This window comes from Tinamus guttatus, unplaced genomic scaffold (genome assembly GCF_059628265.1).
Source record: "Tinamus guttatus ecotype Peru unplaced genomic scaffold, ASM5962826v1 Tinamus_guttatus_pri_ptg000227l, whole genome shotgun sequence".
NCBI classification, from domain to species: domain Eukaryota; kingdom Metazoa; phylum Chordata; class Aves; order Tinamiformes; family Tinamidae; genus Tinamus; species Tinamus guttatus.
This window is the reverse complement of record NW_028288761.1, coordinates 3,702,560-3,720,919: the sequence shown is the minus strand read 5'-3', so window position 1 is coordinate 3,720,919 and position 18,360 is coordinate 3,702,560. Positions and strand designations below refer to the sequence as shown.

General features: G+C 47.6%; 1 protein-coding gene across 1 annotated transcript; it reads left to right on the top strand.

Moving 5' to 3' along the window:
* Positions 1 to 3: 3 nt before the first annotated feature.
* LOC104573438 (D-beta-hydroxybutyrate dehydrogenase, mitochondrial) lies at positions 4 to 16,942 on the top strand. The gene is made up of 5 exons (XM_088525552.1): positions 4 to 108; positions 4,513 to 4,623; positions 11,150 to 11,291; positions 14,359 to 14,511; positions 16,228 to 16,942. The coding sequence occupies exons 1-5, from the start codon at positions 4 to 6 to the stop codon at positions 16,707 to 16,709; spliced, it is 993 nt and encodes a 330-aa protein (XP_088381678.1). The 3' UTR covers positions 16,710 to 16,942.
* Positions 16,943 to 18,360: the final 1,418 nt, after the last annotated feature.

Here is an 18,360-nt window from a genome sequence, read left to right as displayed (position 1 = left end):
GCCATGCGCGGCGTCGCGCTGCTGCTGGCGCTGGGCGCCGCGCTGCTGGCGGGCGGCGGGCGGTGCCTGGCCCGCCGCCTCCTGCCGCGGCGCCGCCGCGCCCTGCCCGTGAGTACCGCGGCGCGGAGCGGCTCCCCCGGGGCGCCCGGTACCCCCTGCCCGCCGGTTGCGGGAGAGGCGCCCGCGGGCGGCAGTGGCGCCCGGGGGCACAAAATGGCGCCCGCCTCGCGTCGCCTGGGCCGGGCGCGCGCGGCCGCTGCGGCTCGACCGTTAAACGGGCGCGTGCGGGCGCGGCGTGAGGCGCCTCAGGCCGCCCCGGGGACAGGGGCGCGCGTGGGGCATGCGCTGAGGCCGAGTGTGAGCGCGAAGCTGCCGGGCACACAGCCCCGGGGCTGGAAAGGGCTCCCCAAAGCCTGTCAGCCCTTCGGGAAGGAGTTTGAGGGAGGCTGCGATGCTGCCCTCCCTGCTACTGTGACACCCGTGGGCCTTCTTGACAGGACTAGTGAAATAATGGAGATGCTGCTTTTTGTTCCTGACTTTTAAACTTGGAAATTTGTATGAGGGAGGAAAAAATGTGAATAGCAAGGAATTATACCAGCATAATATCAGTATAACCAGTTTTCTTGTATAAGTCTCTTAAGAATGAAGCGTCTGGGGTTCTTTCACAGGCAATGTTAGTTCTTGCTTATGCTCCAGACAAGCTTCGTGTAGGCCCTGGAAGAAATTAGTCTGTTAGATCCAGGGTCTCCTGCTCCCAGCTGGGTCCAGCCCCCTCTAAAATGGCCACATCCACTTTGTAGTCTTTGCAGTCTCCTACTTTGCTGTTCCTCCAGCTTTTCCCATCTTCCCTCAGACCTGGTGCTTCCAGGTGTCTGGCCTGGAATCTTGCACCAGGTTCTTGCACACCTGGAGCCCTGGGGAAGGGCAGGATATGGGGTTGGTGGTTACACATGGCAATGCTGCCTTCTGCAGAGCCTTGGGAGCTGGACTGTAGCTTCAGCCTCTTCAGAGAACTGCACTATCAGCCCCCCTGCCCCTGGTTTAGGAAGCCTTTCAACTATGATGGCCCAGCTTTTCAGGAGTAATTTGGCACCTACTCCCTAGCGCTTTAATTGATTTCTGCTGTCTTCCTGTATTTACTGTACTGAAAGGGAAGAAGCGAGCTTCTCAGAGCTAAACTGTGTTGTAAGCAGGCAGTCTGTGCTATTCTGCATTACAGAAAATTCAGTAATTCAGAGGTGGTCCCCAGTTGCCCAGAAAGGCTGCCAAAGAGATGATCAAAGTAGCTTTACTTACTTTATTTTCAAAAGAGGATAAGTTATTTAATTTTGAAAGAGTATCTGCATGAGTGAAATAAATTCTCTAGTTTAATAAGGTAATCGCATTCCATTACAAAAAGCAGTGATGTTTGTACATGAGCCATTTGCAAGTTACAATTAATTCATCTCACTGGGGCTAGTGAACTGTTGGAAGTATACGGAGCATGGATTGGTGTTCAAGTGCCGTGGATCACATAGCAGTGACACCGGCAGCGTTGCCCTACTGAGATGTCATACCAGCACTTCCAGTGCAAGAATTTGTTTTGCACAACGTTAGTGGCTCTCAGGTGCCAGCTGCACTGCGTTGTTTCCTGTAGTATTTCCTGTCTGAGAGCACTGTTGGAGTGGTAACGAGTGAAGCACCTGCAGCTCCCTCCCAAAAGCTGATTAAGGCCACAGTGATACCTGGTACTCTCTGCCTGCGCGGGCAGCCTTTTGTGCCTGTCTCACTGCTGTGTCAAACTGCAGGCTGTAAGAAAGTGACTCCTACAAAAAATTTAGGAGTTGGACGTGCGAGGCCTCTTAAACATTTTCAGAAGCAGGGAGGATGATTTCTCCTTTTTTACAGACTTTTAGGATAGGATATCCACTGATGCACATTCTGGGAATGGGATCACTCCCTGTTCTCATCCTAGGGTGTTCTCCCCACGCCAAGTGTCTCACAAAGATAAGGACAGCCAGTGATCTGAGTTCCAGTGCATCCCTTGAGGTTTCTTTGCATGTGAACTGCTGCTGCTGGGATTGGGACTGGGACTGTTGTTTTGAAGCGTGCCCCTGCAGTCAAATGTTTCATTACCAGTAATTAGGATAATTACTGTTAATGCAAGCAAGTAATCTTGGGAATGTTTTCATACTGCAAATTGTTCCTCACCTTTCTGCCCATTAATAGGCAGCTGAAATGTTCTTCCAAGTATCTCCTTTTTGTTTTGCTGCTTTTAGTTTTTTGTTTATTTCTTTGTTTGCTTTTGTTTTTAATCAGTGACAGCAAACAGCTGCGGAGATTTAAAATTAGGTGCACATGAGACGATAGCTCTGCCATTGGTAGATGGATCTTCCTTTACTTCTTGCAGCCGAGCTCTGTCCTTATCAGCCTGGTTGATGAGGGAGTTGATTATGGTCATTGCAGTGAATCTTTTCCATTTACCTCTCTTGGTTTTGGAAATAATCCCAGCTTGTTGTTTTCTGCTCCCTTCCTTTGCTTGCTGGAAGTGGCCAGGTTTCAGAACCATAAGGTATAAGGAAGAGGAGGGAGAGGAAATATCAAATTCTTTCACCTCTAAAGAGGTGCTGAATTGTTGAGGGAGGAGGTAACCTTGCTGAATTCTGTGATCTGGTTTGTGCTTCATCCTCATTTCTTGGAGCTGTGTCACTATAAATTAGATTAGTACTGAGCACAGTAATTTAATTTTTACTTATTTTGTATCCTTAGTGTCTGTAGCTGCCGGCTGTTGTTATTAGAACTAGCCTGTGCTTTTTGTCTGCATGCAGGAATCGGAATTTATATGGGTGATCATACGCTACATTCAGAATATACTTTCAGTCAGCTCAGTTTCAATGTCAAATCATGAGTCTCCTGGGAAAGCAGTAATTTCGGCATAAGATGGAGGACAGGACAGGGTGTAGCTTATTTGCTTATTGCTGTCTGCTTAAACTCCTCTTGCATTTGTGCAGTAACTGATCATTATCACCCTGCAATTATTCCTTACTGCCCTTTCACTACTGCCTACGTTGGCAAAACAAGCAACTAGAGCACTGGAGATTGTGCTTGCCTATCTAGCCACTTTTTCAGATAAAAATGGGGCAATTCATGCACGAGTAGTATAAAATACAAATGTTCACATTCCAGAGATTGTTAGTGCAGTAAAAGAGAATATTAGTTGCAGATGTCTTGGCAGAGAAGGAAGTGATCTCACTTCCTTACTGCATTCTTGCAATCTTTATTACTACTTTGTGTTATGTTCCGACAGATAATGGTTTCGATTTGGAGAGGTCTAGATCCCTGCAGGTGGATGGCCGCTAGCTCAGTTAAACCTTATGAGTTTATTGCTCCATGGCTGTGGGGAAGAAAGCAGGGGGAAGAGGCAAAGAAAGAGGGTGAATATGCAGTGGTTTGCAGCACAGGATTCTCTTTGGGATTTTGGATTCTGTTCCTAGTCGTATCATAAGCCTGTTGTGTCATTCTAGATGTGGTATCAGCTATCTCTCAATTTATCTGTCAGTTAATGTAGGAGAGAACTGGAGGATTATATGCACTTCTCCTCTTAGACTGCAGTATTTTCAGAAGGTCTCTAATCTATAGTCACATTCCTACATGCTCTGTTGAATCACTAACATATAAACTGGAAAGAGTGGGAGTAGATACAGAACAGAGAGTCACTCTGCAGTTAAAAGATCTGCTGTGCACTTAAAATAAACAACGTACTGGCATTTTGAGGTTTTCTGTGCTACTCTTGCAACGCATGGAAACCCGTGGATCACTGACTTTTGAAATGCTTTTGTTCAGTTTTGGCCACTGATGCTTGAGAGAGAGGGTCTGTTCTAACTGCTGTACCAAGGCAGTGCAAATCGTTACAAGGCAGCAATTGACTAAATTTGAGGTTTCCCAATAGCTGTGAGCTGGTTGTGTTTGTACACAGGAATCCTGTAATCTTGTTTACATGGGTGGAATCAGCCGTAGCTCCACGGAAATTGCTACGGTTAGAGTGCAGTGAACTCAGTGTGCAGACAGGGATGTGCCCGTTGTGACCTGCACCTGATTTGTCACTTATGCCTGTACCTGCCACCATAAACAGGGCAGGGAGCTGAGCTAGAGAGGATCATGATCCTCTTCATTGCGTGTTGGATTTTGCCGCAGGCAGAGTCATGTTTGTCCAGAATTATGCATCAGATTTGAGCTAGCTGTGCCTGCTTTCTTTAGATGCCCATGCCTGTAAGATCATTCCTGTTTTTAGGAGATGCCTTTTATTCTCTGCAGATTTTACTGTGAACCTTTACTGGGATTAAACAGCCATCCTTCAGATAGCTCAGGTCAGTGAGCTCGGGCATATGGAGAGCCCAGGTACCAGCTCCATCACCTGTATTTGCTGATGGTGATTGTTTGGCCCTGACTGTAGGACTATAGGTCACTCCATTGCATTCTGGTGCCTGGAACACTGCAGTGTCTGATGATAAATTTCTGTCTTTCCCCACACAGGTTGATGGGAAAGCGGTGCTCATCACAGGCTGTGACAAAGGTTTTGGACATGCCTTGGCTAAGCAGCTGCATGCAAAGGGATTCACCGTTTTTGCTGGATGCTTGCTAGCGGTGAGTAGTCATATTGATCAAAATTCTCAGTTATCAACCGCTTCATCTGCAGCTTCCCAGTCCCACAGCTCAAGACCCGTGGGAGGTGCAGTGGGAAGGGTTCGTGTATTTTCCCTTGCTTCATCTGCTTCTTACATCTCATCATTACTGTAAGTCTGAGCTCTTCAAGCTGAGACCATCAGCTACGTGTCTGTGCAATAGCTCACGCAATAGGGCAGTGCTCACGGAGGCCTCTGCAACACTCTTGGTGAATTTGTTAATGCAAGATCACTATAACATGGTGGGCTCTTCTCTCCTCTGGCATCTCCATTGCTGTCTTCCATTCTCTCACCTGCCTTTGGGGACATTCTCCTCAAATTCATGTCAAAGGTCTCCAATGTGTCCTCTACCTACTTCTATGAAAAGGATAGCTGAATGAAAAAATTACCTGTACCTCTCAGATATCTCTGGGTGTCACCCTCTTATCACCTACATTTGGCAGGTGGCATTTACCTGTTGGTAGAGATCAGTGTAGGTGCATTAAACCACAGCTGATTTTTCTTATCATAGTTACATTACTTCACACTCCCTGTTGCTAACTTTAATCTTGTCCTGTTAGTCCAGCTTTCATGACCATCCAGTTCTTTTTGCATAATTTACTCTTCCTGGTCTCCAACATTTTCATCAGCAGATTTCACCAGAACTCCCATATTATGGAGGGCAGTTGTATAAATAAAACATAAAATACTGAATGAGGTTGGTCCTTCAAGGAAGTCCAGCAGTGACTTTACACCAGCAAGAATATTTCCTTTCCAGTACTGATTGCCATCTGTCTTGCTGGAGACTTAACATCTTTGTTCTTGCCCTATTTGCCCAGCTCATTATATACTTCAGAGAAACCCAGCTCGCCTACATTCGCCGTGTCTTTCATTTTTCTTTTCTTCAGTGTTGATACCAGAGCTGTGCACATTATCAGTGTTAAACTAACTGGCATCTCATTTCTCAGATCTTTTCATCAGTGCAGGTGCTGCTTTTGCAGTTCTGCAGGGATTGGGCTTAGGACAAAATATTAAACTTTAAGACAAGATCTTAAGCTTATGTTTTGACATGCTGCTGCTTAGAAAACTCTTGCGATACAGATTATCTGCCCCTGCAGTTGAATGCTGCTTTCTGCTCTGACTTAAGTTTGTAAAGGACCTAAGGCAGCAGCAGCACAAACAGAAGAGCTGGGTAGGGAAAGTGACTTATTTCCCTAAGGTGGGGGGGGGGGGATTAACAAGTGAGTTCAGTTGGCAGTGTAATAATCTAATAACCCTGAATTTTAGTGCTAACAAAGGACAAGAAAAATGACCTTTTTTAACTTTTAAAATGGAATAGAAGCTGTTTGGGAACAGCTGTTCTAGTCCAGGTGCTCAGAGAGCAGTGGCTATAGATTTTCAAGTAGCGTAGCAGGGAAGAACAATAAAGGTGTGTGAAGGGTAGCGCTCCCTGCCCGCCTGAGTTCGGCAGAGGTCACGTTTTTCTGCCATAGCAGCGGGGAAAATGATCAGCTGACATATTGTGTAATTTGAGAGCAACAGAGTCCTGCTGGAAAGTTGCCGCTCTTTGGAAATTTCCATATGGCCGCTCTAAATCCTTCTGTACTCACGTCATACCCTGCTTTGGGTTGTCTGTATCTTTTGTGATAGCAAGTCAGACACAAATATTGCAGAGCAGCAGGTATGAGGGATAGAAAAAAAAGGGGATGCAATGATTCTGAGAATGCTGCTCCAGAAGGCAGCACAGAAGGCCAGACTCTCTTTAAAGCCACGTACATGAACTACGTGTACCCTATGAGTCTCACTTGCTCATTTTAACAAACAAACATTGCCTCTTCATCACGGGATTGCCTGTCCCACAATGCCATGGCTGTCCTCAGCATCCCCACATCTGGTCTGGTGGTATCTTAATTCAGACCCAAAGATTTTGTGGTCCCTACTTAATTTCTGTGCTGAAGTGGAAATGCCTCAGCAGGCATGGTTGATTCACCATAGCTTTCAGGAGATCAACTAACCCCTTCTTTTGTGAAGAGGGAGAGAATGTGAGGATGTGACTCTTGTTCTGTGCTGTGCTCCCTGGCAGATCTCAAATATGCTTCTCTGTCTGCACCGTCCCTCATCTTCACTGTCTTTCAAAACTTCCTCTGGGTTGTTTGGACCTGGGAGCAGGAGACCCAGGCTCAGTGTCCCAGGCCTAGTTTGTCTGCTGTTGTTACTGTTTTTGTGTTTGTTTGGTTTTTTGTTGCTGCTAGGTGCATCTGAGGGACAGGATCTGGTTGTAACACAGTGCAGAGTGATACAGCAGAATGCTGTCCATAGTTCGTGAGATGGCCAACATCTCCATGGAACAGCCTTATGCTTTAGGCGGTTTGGGGACATACTAGAAAGATATATATATATATATGTGTGTGTGTGTGTGTATATATATATATATATATATATATATATATATATATATATATAATGAGGAGGAACTTACTACAAGCGTAACAGCAGAATGCACTTCAGGTAAACTATTTCACACCTGGATCTGTCTTTTGCAAGAAAAGGAAGGATACAGTAACTGCAGAAAATACTAATGAGTTCCAAAAGAAGCAGGAAACACCAGTAAAGGTATGAAGCTCTTACTGCAAAGAGTGAGTTATGAGCATTTGAGTGAATACTGCGGATAGATGAAGCCATGTAGCTAAGGATGCAGCATGTAACTGCTCATGGCAGTTAAAGGAAACTTGCCCTGTCATGGAAGAAGAATGAGCTGCTGTAGTTTCCCTGCAGGGTCAGAGCAGGTATGGAGCATATGCCAGGCTTCAAGTTCACACATAGTTACTCTGTCATCACTTACTTTCATGCTTTTATGCTGAGAATTGAAGGATCCCTTGAGTCCTAGCAGTCATAGAAAACTCTTAAACTGAATGCAAGCTGGTGGTCCATATAGTGCGTCTGCAGCTTTTTAATGATCACAAGTCACAAGAATAACAAGGATACTGCAGGTGGATAGAGACAAGAGCTAGAGAGGGTCAAGCGCAAAGAGTATTTCATTTAGCAAGGACAAGTGAGCCCAAGGGGTAGTTTTTGTTCAAGTATTATAATTAAAAAGGTGGGCGAGCATATAGATGATTTACAAAAGAAACTGAAGAATATAAAGTGTAGAAAATTCTGAAATAGTCAATGTTTTATTTTCTTTAATTATACTGGAAAAAAAAGTATATTGTATTCAGCTGTTTAATGATTTTCATGGGGAAATACATTTTTTTTTCCATTCTATGGGATGGAAAAGGAAAATAGGCTGTTCGTATGAGTAGAAACGTTCAGGCTACCAAACCTGCTGAAATGTGATGGAGAACATGTAAGGGGTGAGCCCAAGTGATCTCTGCGCTCCAGGTGGTGTCTGCAGGAGGTTGTGGAAGCCGGGGCTTTCCCAGGAGACTGGAAGAGCACAAATATGAAACCTCCCTTTCAAAGGAAGACAGACCTCTAAAATCACCAATGTGGCAACTCATCCTCAGTTCCCCGGATGAAGCTGCAGCACAGACAACAATAATTTTTAGAACGTATCTAGAGCATAGTGTGATACAAACTGCCATTACAGGTTTACCAAGAGCAAGCTGTGCCGTATCAGTTCAATTTCATTCTGTGATAAGCTAAGTATCAGAGACATAGAAGGTGAAGGAGTAAATGTGTATCTGAAGTGTTCTGACACAGTAGCTCGTGATATTTTCATGTGCAAACTGATGGTGTAAGGCCTAAGTGTATCAGTTGCCAATAGGTGCTTGGAAAGTTGTGTTCCTGCTTGGAGGGTATTTGAAGGAGAAGCCGCAAGGCGCAGCCCATCATTCATTAACTAGCTAGACTGAAGTAGTGCCCAGTTTGTTATGAAGTGATTGATACCAGCCCTTTTGGACCCATCTAGGATCGTGAGCTACTGCTGAGGGTTTTGTGAGTGGGCCTGGAACTGCTTTGCAGTCCCTGTGCTAAAAAGTGGTCATGCTTTCCTGGAAGTGCCCCTGGAAGAGAAAAATGAATTGAAAAAAAAAAATGTGCATAGTGACGTGCAGGGAGGACTGCAGACTTTGGGGAGAATATATTAGGATTCAGGATCATCTTTACAGATCAGTCGAAATCAACTGGATGAAATCTAATAACGGTGAGTGTGAAGTATCCTGCTTAGGAACCACAAAATGGGAACAGGTGGTTGGGCAGCAGCCAGACTGACAGGAAACTGGTGCTGATAAGGGAGGGCAAATGGAAAGGGTCAGGGACATGGGCAGAATAGGGCAGATCTCCTGGGAAGCAGTCATAGCAAAGCCGTGTCTAAGTTGCTGTGCAACACAGGTAAGACCTCAGCTGGGACATGGTGTCTGATTCTAGATGCTGTATTATACCAAAGATATGTGTAAACTCAAGCAAGGGTAGTGATGAGACGTTTAGAGTAAGACCCATGAGGAAACATTGAAAAAACAAATGAGATTATTTAAACTGAAAAAGAGAAGACAAGGAGAAAGTTGTTATCAAAAGAAGGCTAGTTAATCATTCACTCTGGCTACAAGAGGAAGGGCGTGCAGAAGTGGGATTAATTTGCAGCAGCAAAGGTGCAGACTGTGTTTCGGTGAGTGCCCTCAGCAGCAGGCTGCCCAGTCCTGCTTTCCTTTGCAGTCTTTGTGGCCGAGCTGTTCTGAAGTGTTTGCTGCCCTGCACTGAAACTCCTTGGCCGAGGCAGAGTGGGGCTGCCCCTGCCAGAGCAACCTCTCTGGTGAGGCTGGTGTGAACCGTAAGGCTGGGAGCCTGTAACCAGGATCTGTGTTTCTTCCTCCAAATAAGAGCATCCCCTTCACGTGTACTGTGCCTGTGGGAGCCCACGAGACTGAGCTCCTCAGAAATCTTGGATGGAGGGACCTCGTTTTCAGGAGAGGATGTGGACATGGGTATGAAGTGTTGGGCCAGCTCCATATATGCCGAGACACAACCAAGAGGGAAAGCGTGAGCGCAGTGACAAGCTGCTTTTGGGGTTGCCTTCAGGGTAAGCAGCTGAGGAGCTGTGTGGTGGTGTTCTTTTTTTTTTTTTTTTTTTTTTTTTTTTTTTTTCCAGTTCTGAGCTTTTCAGCGCTGTTTGATTCCCACTGAAGTCTCACTGCAGATAACCAAAATCTTGCTGGAATCTACTGCTGAATTCCACCACCTTCCCTGGAGAAAAAAAAAAAAAGCAAGCCATGGTCTGTGGTCCTGCCTCTCCATTAGCACAAGCTGCATCAGGATCCTTATAAGCAGCACAGGAGCGAAGAAGTGAAGCGAAAGGAAGGCAGCAGAGGGCCTGAGCGACTCCTCTCTGCTGGGCAGAGAGGGCTTATTTTGCTGAGAGCCTCTGAGCTCTGGCTAGGCTGTGCAGACTGGGTTTGACCAGCAACAGCCCCTTGCAGCCCTGCAAGGGCAGGATAAAGTTATCTCAGCATAACTGGGAAGGAAAGAGTGAGGTTCTGCTAAAGGTGTCTCTGGAGAGTGGCACGAGGCTGGGGGGAGCTTTCAGGAAGGAACTGGGGAAGGGAGGCTGGGAGTTGCCTGGAAAGTTGCTGGGAATTACCTCTGTGATGAACTTCAAGTTTTTGTGCTCTGGTTTTGTGATATTTAAAAGTAGTTCAGCTGTGAAATGATATGCAACTGGGGGCAGAAATTCATCCCTATTGTCATAAATCTGGATCAATTATGTATTGCTGCAACAGAATTACCCTCTTTTGCTTAAGGTTGAGGCAGGAATTTAGGTGCTCTTCCTTCTTCACAAATCATCATTTACCGAACTGAACAGAAGAACTTTTATATCATATTCATTAGCTAGACAATCCGAGATGCATGTGGAAAAGCTGAACAGTTTTGCAGTTCTTGCATCAGCCTTGCAGCAGAGGCAGCTGAGTGGGTTGCTTACCTTGTCTGCCCTTGTTCTGTGGGAGGTGGTATCCAGTGCTGGGGGAAGAGTGGCAGCCAGGCACGGTGACTCACCAATTCATAACTTCCTCCTCCCTAGTGAAACAGAGCCTGCGATGCAGGGAGTAATATGGTGAATTAAATCTTGAGCCTGTGGTAGAACCATGTGGCTAATCTTTGCTCGGTTCTTTGCTATTCTAGTTTAAATTAATGGCTGAAATGTTTTATTTTTGTTGCACATCTATCTTAGAAAATCGAGTTGAGACTGCTTGTGTGTCCTACAAAGTGTGGGGACAGGGGCAGCTGAGGTTTCCCCAGGTTGTCCCAGTGCCTGGCACAGTGCCACTTGTGTGACCCTCTGTGCAGGGAGCCAGCAGGACGAGGTTCTGCTGCCCTTTCAAGGCAGTGGGTCAGCAATAGCGAGGTAGGAGTTGTGCTGGAGGAAAGAGGATGCTAACGTGGGCTGCATGATGGTTAATATGGCTCACGTGTCTGTTTGCCTCTCTGCATGCCTCTAAGTGCAATTTTAATAGCCCTGAAATGCATTATGCTACTAGCGTCTCTTACCAGAAGCTATTTTGTTTTTGGTTAAACAGGATAAGAACGGCAATGGAGCCAGGGAGCTGAGGAACCTGAAATCGGATCGCATGAAGGTGCTGCAGGTCAATGTGTGCAGTGACCAGGAAGTGGCTCAAGCTGTCGATTTTGTGAAGAGAAACTTGAAGGAGCCAGAGAAAGGTGTGTGGGAAGCCAGTCTCCCCGAGCCAGCCGGCTCCCTGGTGTGCTCACTGGCCCCTTGCCCGGGGCAGGTGCTGCTCTGGCCAGGCCGTCCCTACGTTGCCAGAACCGTATTCACAGACTTGGATGCCTGGGACAGCGTGTGACTGGCTAATGCAGGACTCGGGTCCCTGGGCAGTACTGGCTTCCCACTGACATGCCAGCCATGTGGGAAGAGACCAGGACCCCCTAGAGTTTCTTCCTCCCTGCGAGAAAGTGTTAGGTGGCAGCAAGCCCAGGAGAGCAATTGTTTGCCCTTGAGTATCTGTGAGGGCCATATGATATGGGAGAGCCTGATGCCCTTCTGATGCTTCTTTGGAGTGTGGGTCCCACAGAGCTTTCTGTGGTGACCCTGCTGCCTAATGAAGTCAGGGCTGGTTTGCTGTCTGTCCGTGCCATCCCTGTGCTGGTTCAGCCTCTTGGTGTGACTGAATGCTGAGCTGGACTGGAAACCTGGCTCCCCCAAACCTGGCGGGATCATTCTGCAGCCAGATAAAATCCCTGTTTTCACTTTGCCAGCCAACTGTCCAGTGGCAGTATCCAGGATGGGCTCAGCCTAGACCACCTTAGAACACATGCCACCTTAGGAGGTAAGCTCAGCCCAAGGGTAGAAGAAGACGGGAGTCCCTTTTTGCCTGTTTTGCCTCCCGTGGGTCTCTGTGTTCAGCCTCCGTGCAGGCTGGGTGGTGAAGGTGTGGTTGTTCCTCTTGGGGCATGGGTGAGGCTGCCGTGGGCCTGTCTTTGTTCACAGGAATGTAGAGCTACTGTTACTTACCAGTTTTAACCTTCATGCAAAGTGTGTGAGCACACTCCCCTCCTCCTGAAACAAGCACATGAAGTGTAGCCAGGGCCATTTCCCACCCATACTCGCTCTGCATGACTCTTCTTCCTACACAGTCGTCCTACCCTTGTCACACATTTTGTAGCTTCTCAAGCTTTTTCTGAAGAACTCAGCAATGGCAGTAGCTCACAGCTGTTTCCCACTGCCTCACAGTTTGCAAGGGAGCAGCTCTGTTGCTTCTATGAATGCAGTGTTTACGAAACCTTGTGCCCAGCAGGGACACAGAAATTTTGCATCCTTGATCAGCAAGTTGGGCCAGTCCCTCCTGCTCCGAGAGCCTTATGTTCTTGTTGTTTGCTGCAGCACTGTGTGCAAAACAGCAAACGCCTCTTTTCAGGAGTGTAAGTGTGACTGGTGCTTGGGACTTGCCAATAATCAGTGCCCATTAAACAGGCGCAGGAAAATACTCTGTATGCAGAGTGAAGTGCCTTGCGTGGGGGCACTTGTTGCACGCTACACAATGGCCCCAAGGGAGCCAGTGCAGAACAGGTCTTGTGTTTAAACATTCATACCTCTTCCTGCTTTGCTATGTGCATACATCCTTTGAGTCTAAGCTCATTTTGATGGGAGTGCCACTGTTTGCTTTTGATCTTATCCAGTTCCCACTGTTCTGTTCACAGTAAAAAAAAATTAATAATGATAAAGCTCTGCTCTATGAACACATCACTGTCCTGCAAACGGTTTAGGGACGAGGTAACTGTCAGCACTTTGTACTGTATAACATGACCTGATTGGTAGCAATGAAATGCCAAGAAGAACGAACCATTTTAAATTACTTTTTTGTAAGTGTTCCTAAATCTAACCTGTTTACACAAGAAATAGCTGTAGAAAAACTTGGAACCAGTAACTACTCTGCAAACTTAGTTTGTGACTATCACTGTAGCTGTCTTTGTGGTCTGTGGTAAATCCCTGCCAAGTTTACTGTGTGGAGCTTGTTACCTGTGAAATGACACCAGTAGATGCCAGTTTACATGACCCTGTAGAGATTAGAGCATGCTTTGAAGCAGCGCAGGGGACCCAGTTCAGGCTGAGATGCTGTACCAGCTAGTAGAGCGTGGATTTATTTCAGAGAGATCCTGTCTCCTTAATGCTGGCAGTGCCAATAAGGGCAGCAGTGACAGGCAGGGTATGCTGGATGGAAGCAGCAGCACCCAAGTGCAGCATTTAGAAACTGATTAATAAAAACAGAAGCAAGGATAGGCAGGCAAAATGTTTTCTTGGCTTTTGCTGCAAGTAATCCCTTAGCTGTTATCCCAAACAGCCTCCTCATGGCCTGGCTGGGATTGAGAAATGATGGATCTGGGGGAGAACAGCGCTGCAGGCTAACGAAGTGAGCTAGGGACAGAGACAGAAATGCAGGGAAGAGGTGGGAGTTGGCGACCACATAATAGATGGAAAAAGCTGGCCTGGTGGCAGCTGTGAGGGGTGAACAGGAAAATCCATTCTGGCGTAGATGGGCAGGAATGGTTAATTTACTGTTGTACCTGAATTGGGCAGGACCTTTTGCAAACCATTATACAGTGTTTGGCAGAAGCATTCAGGAGGATGAACTCCCCTGAGAATGGGGCAGAGGGAGGGCCACAGTGAGAATGGACAAGCAGTCTAGCAAGGGCACACTGGTGTTAAATGCACCAGGAGGATAAATTCCATGGTATGTATTGGCTGCTGTGGAAAGCTGCAATTTGCCATGTTCAGATGCTACATGGTTGTTATGTGATGACAAATTTACAGGACAGGTTTACAAACATCAGAGCAGGGAGGCTATGGAGCAGAGGCAGGACATACAGCCCCAAAAGCTTCAAGAGTGCTTGATAAACTTAGCAGCAGGGTAGCATGACATGGGCATTTGTGATAGCAATGTCAAAACTCCCTGAAGACTCTTGTCTGCGTTTCTCTCTTCTTCATGGAAAGAGAAAAGTCACACAGAAAGCACAGATGCAGCAGTGGGCCTGGGGACATGAGGTGTTCGTGGGGCAGTGCTGTTGTGACCCCTGGAGCTCCAGCTGAATCCTGCAGCCTTCACTTCTTGGGCCCTGGAGCCCGTTTCCTCTCCTTGCAAAGCTTTTCCTCTTCCTTTCTGCAAAAGTGTCCAGTTCTTTGTCAAGGAGTTGGGTTGCTTAGAGCTTAAAGCTGTTTCTCTTTGACCCTCTTCCTCGTTCCACTCTTTAACCACATGTTTGTTGGCAGGACTCTGGGGCCTGGTGAACAATGCTGGTGTCTCGACCTTCGGAGAGGTGGAATTCACGAGTTTGGACAAGTACAAGGAAGTGGCAGAGATCAACCTGTGGGGCACTGTGAGAGTGACCAAGGCCTTCCTGCCCCTTGTTCGCAGAGCTAAAGGTACATGTTGAGCAGGGGGGCAAGAGCCACAGCACTTTTGCAGTGCAACAAAGATAAGTGGTTAAAAACTATGGATCAAATTCTACTGTGGGGAATGCCTGTGCAGCCCAAGGAGGGAGGCTTTGGAGTCTGAGGCATGTGAGCAAGGTGGGCAGCAAGGTTCAGTGGGCTGTGTTGGGATTCGGTGGAACCCCGGGTTACCCAGGGAGGCAGTCCAGGCACCTACATAGCAGGGGCCATCTTAAACATCCCAGGGTCTCAGCAATGTTTGTGCAATGCTGACAGCTACAAACAGGACCTGTGGGACACAGACCTTTAGGACCAGTAATTGGAGGCCAGGCATATGATACCTTGGCCTGCAAAGTGGTACCAGATGCTTATACTGGAGCCACTCCCCTCATGTTACTTGGTTTGCATTTGATTGCTATGCTGTAGTGTTGGAATAAATGATACTAATGGAGGCATTTTAGCTGTCTTACAGAAAAACAATTATCGAGTCCGTTTTTTTTTTTTTTTTTTTTAATATAAAGAATGTGACGTGTATGAGCAGAACTCTGAAGGGCTTCTTTATTTAGCATGTGTGGGAGAGTGCTGGCACAGCTGTGCTCCATGAGGACAGAAAGGGGTTACACTGAGAGGATTTCTCAGCTGCTATTTCCAGAATGTAAGTACCTGTTAAAAAAGCCCCATGGGTAAGTTGCACAAGGCAACTTACCCATCAGGCCAATATGTGGTTCTTATAGTCCCTCTGAGCTGCACTTAGAAGGTCTTACATGAGAGAACAGAGCCTCCCTCATGCTCCTCAGCTAAAATTTCAAGCTCTGTAGGAATGTGCTCCATGGCTGTGAATGTCCTCTCTGCAAAAGTAGCTGATGGGGTGTCAAGGGCCTGCTTGTTAAATGCAGCTGAAACCATAACTGCAAATGGCTTGGTCTTGGCGAAGGGCGGCGTGCCTGCAGCGGCGTGACCACTATTGTCACTGCCCCTGGACAGAGCACAGTCTATTGTGAGCTGCCAGAGCTCTGCAGAGGGTTGCCCTGGGCTGCTGGCAGAGGCAGCACACCTTGCTTTTCCCTGTCCTGTAGCAGCCTACAGCATCTCCTCTCCTCTATCCCAGCCACAGAGCTCTGTGGGTGCTCCTGGCTGGCCAGATGGGTGAACAAACTGCACTGCTGGTGCTGCAGGTTAAGGGCTCTCTGCACGCAGCTCACGTGCAGAAGCAGCCTAGCTGCATTAGGCACAGGGGCTGCAGCTGAGCTGTTGTGCTCACAGAAAAGCTGGGAAGCTCGCACAGCATCAGTTCTGCACCTCCTGGCTTGTAATCCTGCTGCTTGTGAGCTTGACCCCTTGCCCAGCGAGGTGGAGGAGTGAGGCACGCTGAGCTAAGAGCACACAGCTAATAGCACCTCAGGATCTGGATACTGCCCTGCTTGGAAGCTAGGAAGAGGAAGATGTCTTGCATGCTTTCTAAATTCTTTTGGATATAGAGGCAGATGTTTGTGTCATCCATGTAGGGCACAGGCTTGCTTAAATCAGGACACAGGGACTCCTCGAGAGGGGATTTGGGCACCCCTCAGAAGATTCAGATTTTACAACTTGGCATCATCCAACAACATAGTTTCTAATAGGACGTTTTGGCTGGCTCCCCTGTAACCAGTCCTGGCCTCCTAGCTGAGAGCAGCCAGCTGATTTTCTCTCCTGCTCTTCCCACCGCAGGTCGCGTGGTGAATATCACAAGCATGTTGGGGCGGATGGTGAGTCCGTCTCGCTCCTGCTATTGCATTTCCAAGTTCGGGGTAGAGGCCTTCTCCGACTGCCTCCGGCAGGAGATGTACCGCTGGGGCGTCAGAGTCATCCTCATCGAGCCCAGCAACTTCGTGGCAGCGACGGGCATCCTGACAGCGGAGGGCATCGAGGCAGAGGCGGAGGTGCTGTGGAACGGGGCCAGTGATGTGGTGCGGGAGGACTACGGCCATGCGTACTTCGCTCGCCACGTGGCCCTCATGAAGTCCTTCGTTACCAGCGGCCTGAAGGACATGTCTCTGGTCTTGAACGACATCACTGAGGCGCTCACTTCCGCGCGCCCCAACAGCCGCTACAATCCCATGGAGACCTACTGGTGGGTGAGGCTGCAGGCCGTGACGCACCTGCCCACGGCGCTCGCCGACTGGCTCTATGTTCCCGGCGCCACGCTGTGAAGGGGCGGCCTTCAGGCATCCTCCCAGCGCTCACGCACACGGCCTAGAGCTCACTTAGCCACAGCTGCTCTGCACCCAGTGCTGATACATCTGTAGGTGCATGCGTTTGCACTTTGGGTTATGGCTTTGAGTCTTGTATTGTGGGATACAGATCAAGGCGTGGCGTTTCTGGCTCCTTGTTCTTGCCTTTTTCCTGATGCTCTGATTAAAGTTGAAAGGTGTTTTCCTTTTGACAGTGGCGGAAGGTTAACATAATGGGTCTAATAATGTTGCTGGTGTAATTAGGTCAACAATCTCCCCAGTGTTAAATTCGGCTCATTAATGGGCTCTTGCTTTTCCTTACAAGGAGAGGCTCGTGAGGACACAGCAGAGCTGTTGCTAAGAGATGTATCAAAAGGAGAAGCTAAAATGGGAAACGAAAGCAGAGTTTCCATTTGATGGAAAATGGGTCAGTCACAGCTTTCCTTTGTTTTCCTGGTACTGCCAGGAAGGTTGGCTGCTCTTTGACTGTCTGCTCTATCTGAGAAAGCAGTGACATTGCCTCTAAACAGCCTCATTACGTAGGTGTGTGGGTTGGTGTCCCTGCAGGGATGGGTTCTTCCCTCCCGCACTATGACCAGAGCCAGCGAGTCAGCAACTGCAGAGGGAGCCGCTTTTGTGTTCCCAGATCGCATTTTTGGTTTCGTGAATGTGAACAGCAGCAGGCACTGTGCAGCCAGTGCAGCGTGGCTATGTGTTCCAGGTGGGTGCTTTAAGTGCCTCTTTTTCCTTTCTTTAATATCACACAATGAAATTTCCATGTCATCCATGATTGCCTTCGCACAGAGTTTCCTGACAACTGTGGTTACTGATAGGAGCTGTTTTGCACGCCGTATCCCCAAGGGTGTCCTGTTGGCCATAACCAGGTTTTTCAATCATTTTACCAAGTGCTGGGGCTGCCTGGCTTCGCATCCTGTTTCCTCTTTCCAAGCAGCGATGGCTGCTGTGGCTGTACGCTGACTCCAGACACTGCTGGCCAGGCTGGGAATCTACCCTCTCTTCTAGGACATGGGAACTCTAGGACCAGCTTCCCATTCTATTGGTCAGACCTTGCCCTACATGAGATTAAGTGCCTTAAAGATCTTATCATTTGCTCTTTATTCATCTCAGCTCTAAACTGAAATTGTCTTACCAACATTTTATAAGCTGCTGTGACTGCTTGGCATCTGGATGCAGCTGTGAGTGTTGTGATGCCTGGGGAGAAAAACAGGCTTCCCTTGGAGGTGCTGTGGAGATGGCCTGTATTATAAACAACTCCTTCAAATGTTGGCTGTGCAGTTCTTTATTGCAGATCGTCAACCTATGGAGACTGTCTGGGATCCAGGACTCAGAGTGATCCCCCTTTCCACTGAACTGCAGCTCATTTGAACAATGTTGTAATCACTTCTGTTCCCTTGCACCATAAAATGTGAGTAACGTTAAGTAGCACTGATTGTCAGAGAGAGAAAAATAAACTGAGATTTGTAAAGCACATGTCTATGTTTCCAGTGGTTATTTCTACACTGGTGTTTTATTCAGAATTAATTGGAGAAAGAGAATAAGGAGTGTTGGGTGGACTCTGCATGTGGTGAGACTGGGAGTTCAGTGAGAACAGCCTGGAGCAGAATGGACA

Excerpts from the sequence above, each read along its gene's own strand:
- LOC104573438 (XM_088525552.1), top strand. The coding sequence starts at position 4 with ATGCGCGGCGTCGCGCTGCTGCTGGCGCTGGGCGCCGCGCTGCTGGCG. Across the intron at positions 109-4,512 it reads GGCGCCGCCGCGCCCTGCCC|GTTGATGGGAAAGCGGTGCT; the intron begins GTGAGTACCGCG and ends TTCCCCACACAG. Across the intron at positions 14,512-16,227 it reads CCTTGTTCGCAGAGCTAAAG|GTCGCGTGGTGAATATCACA; the intron begins GTACATGTTGAG and ends TTCCCACCGCAG.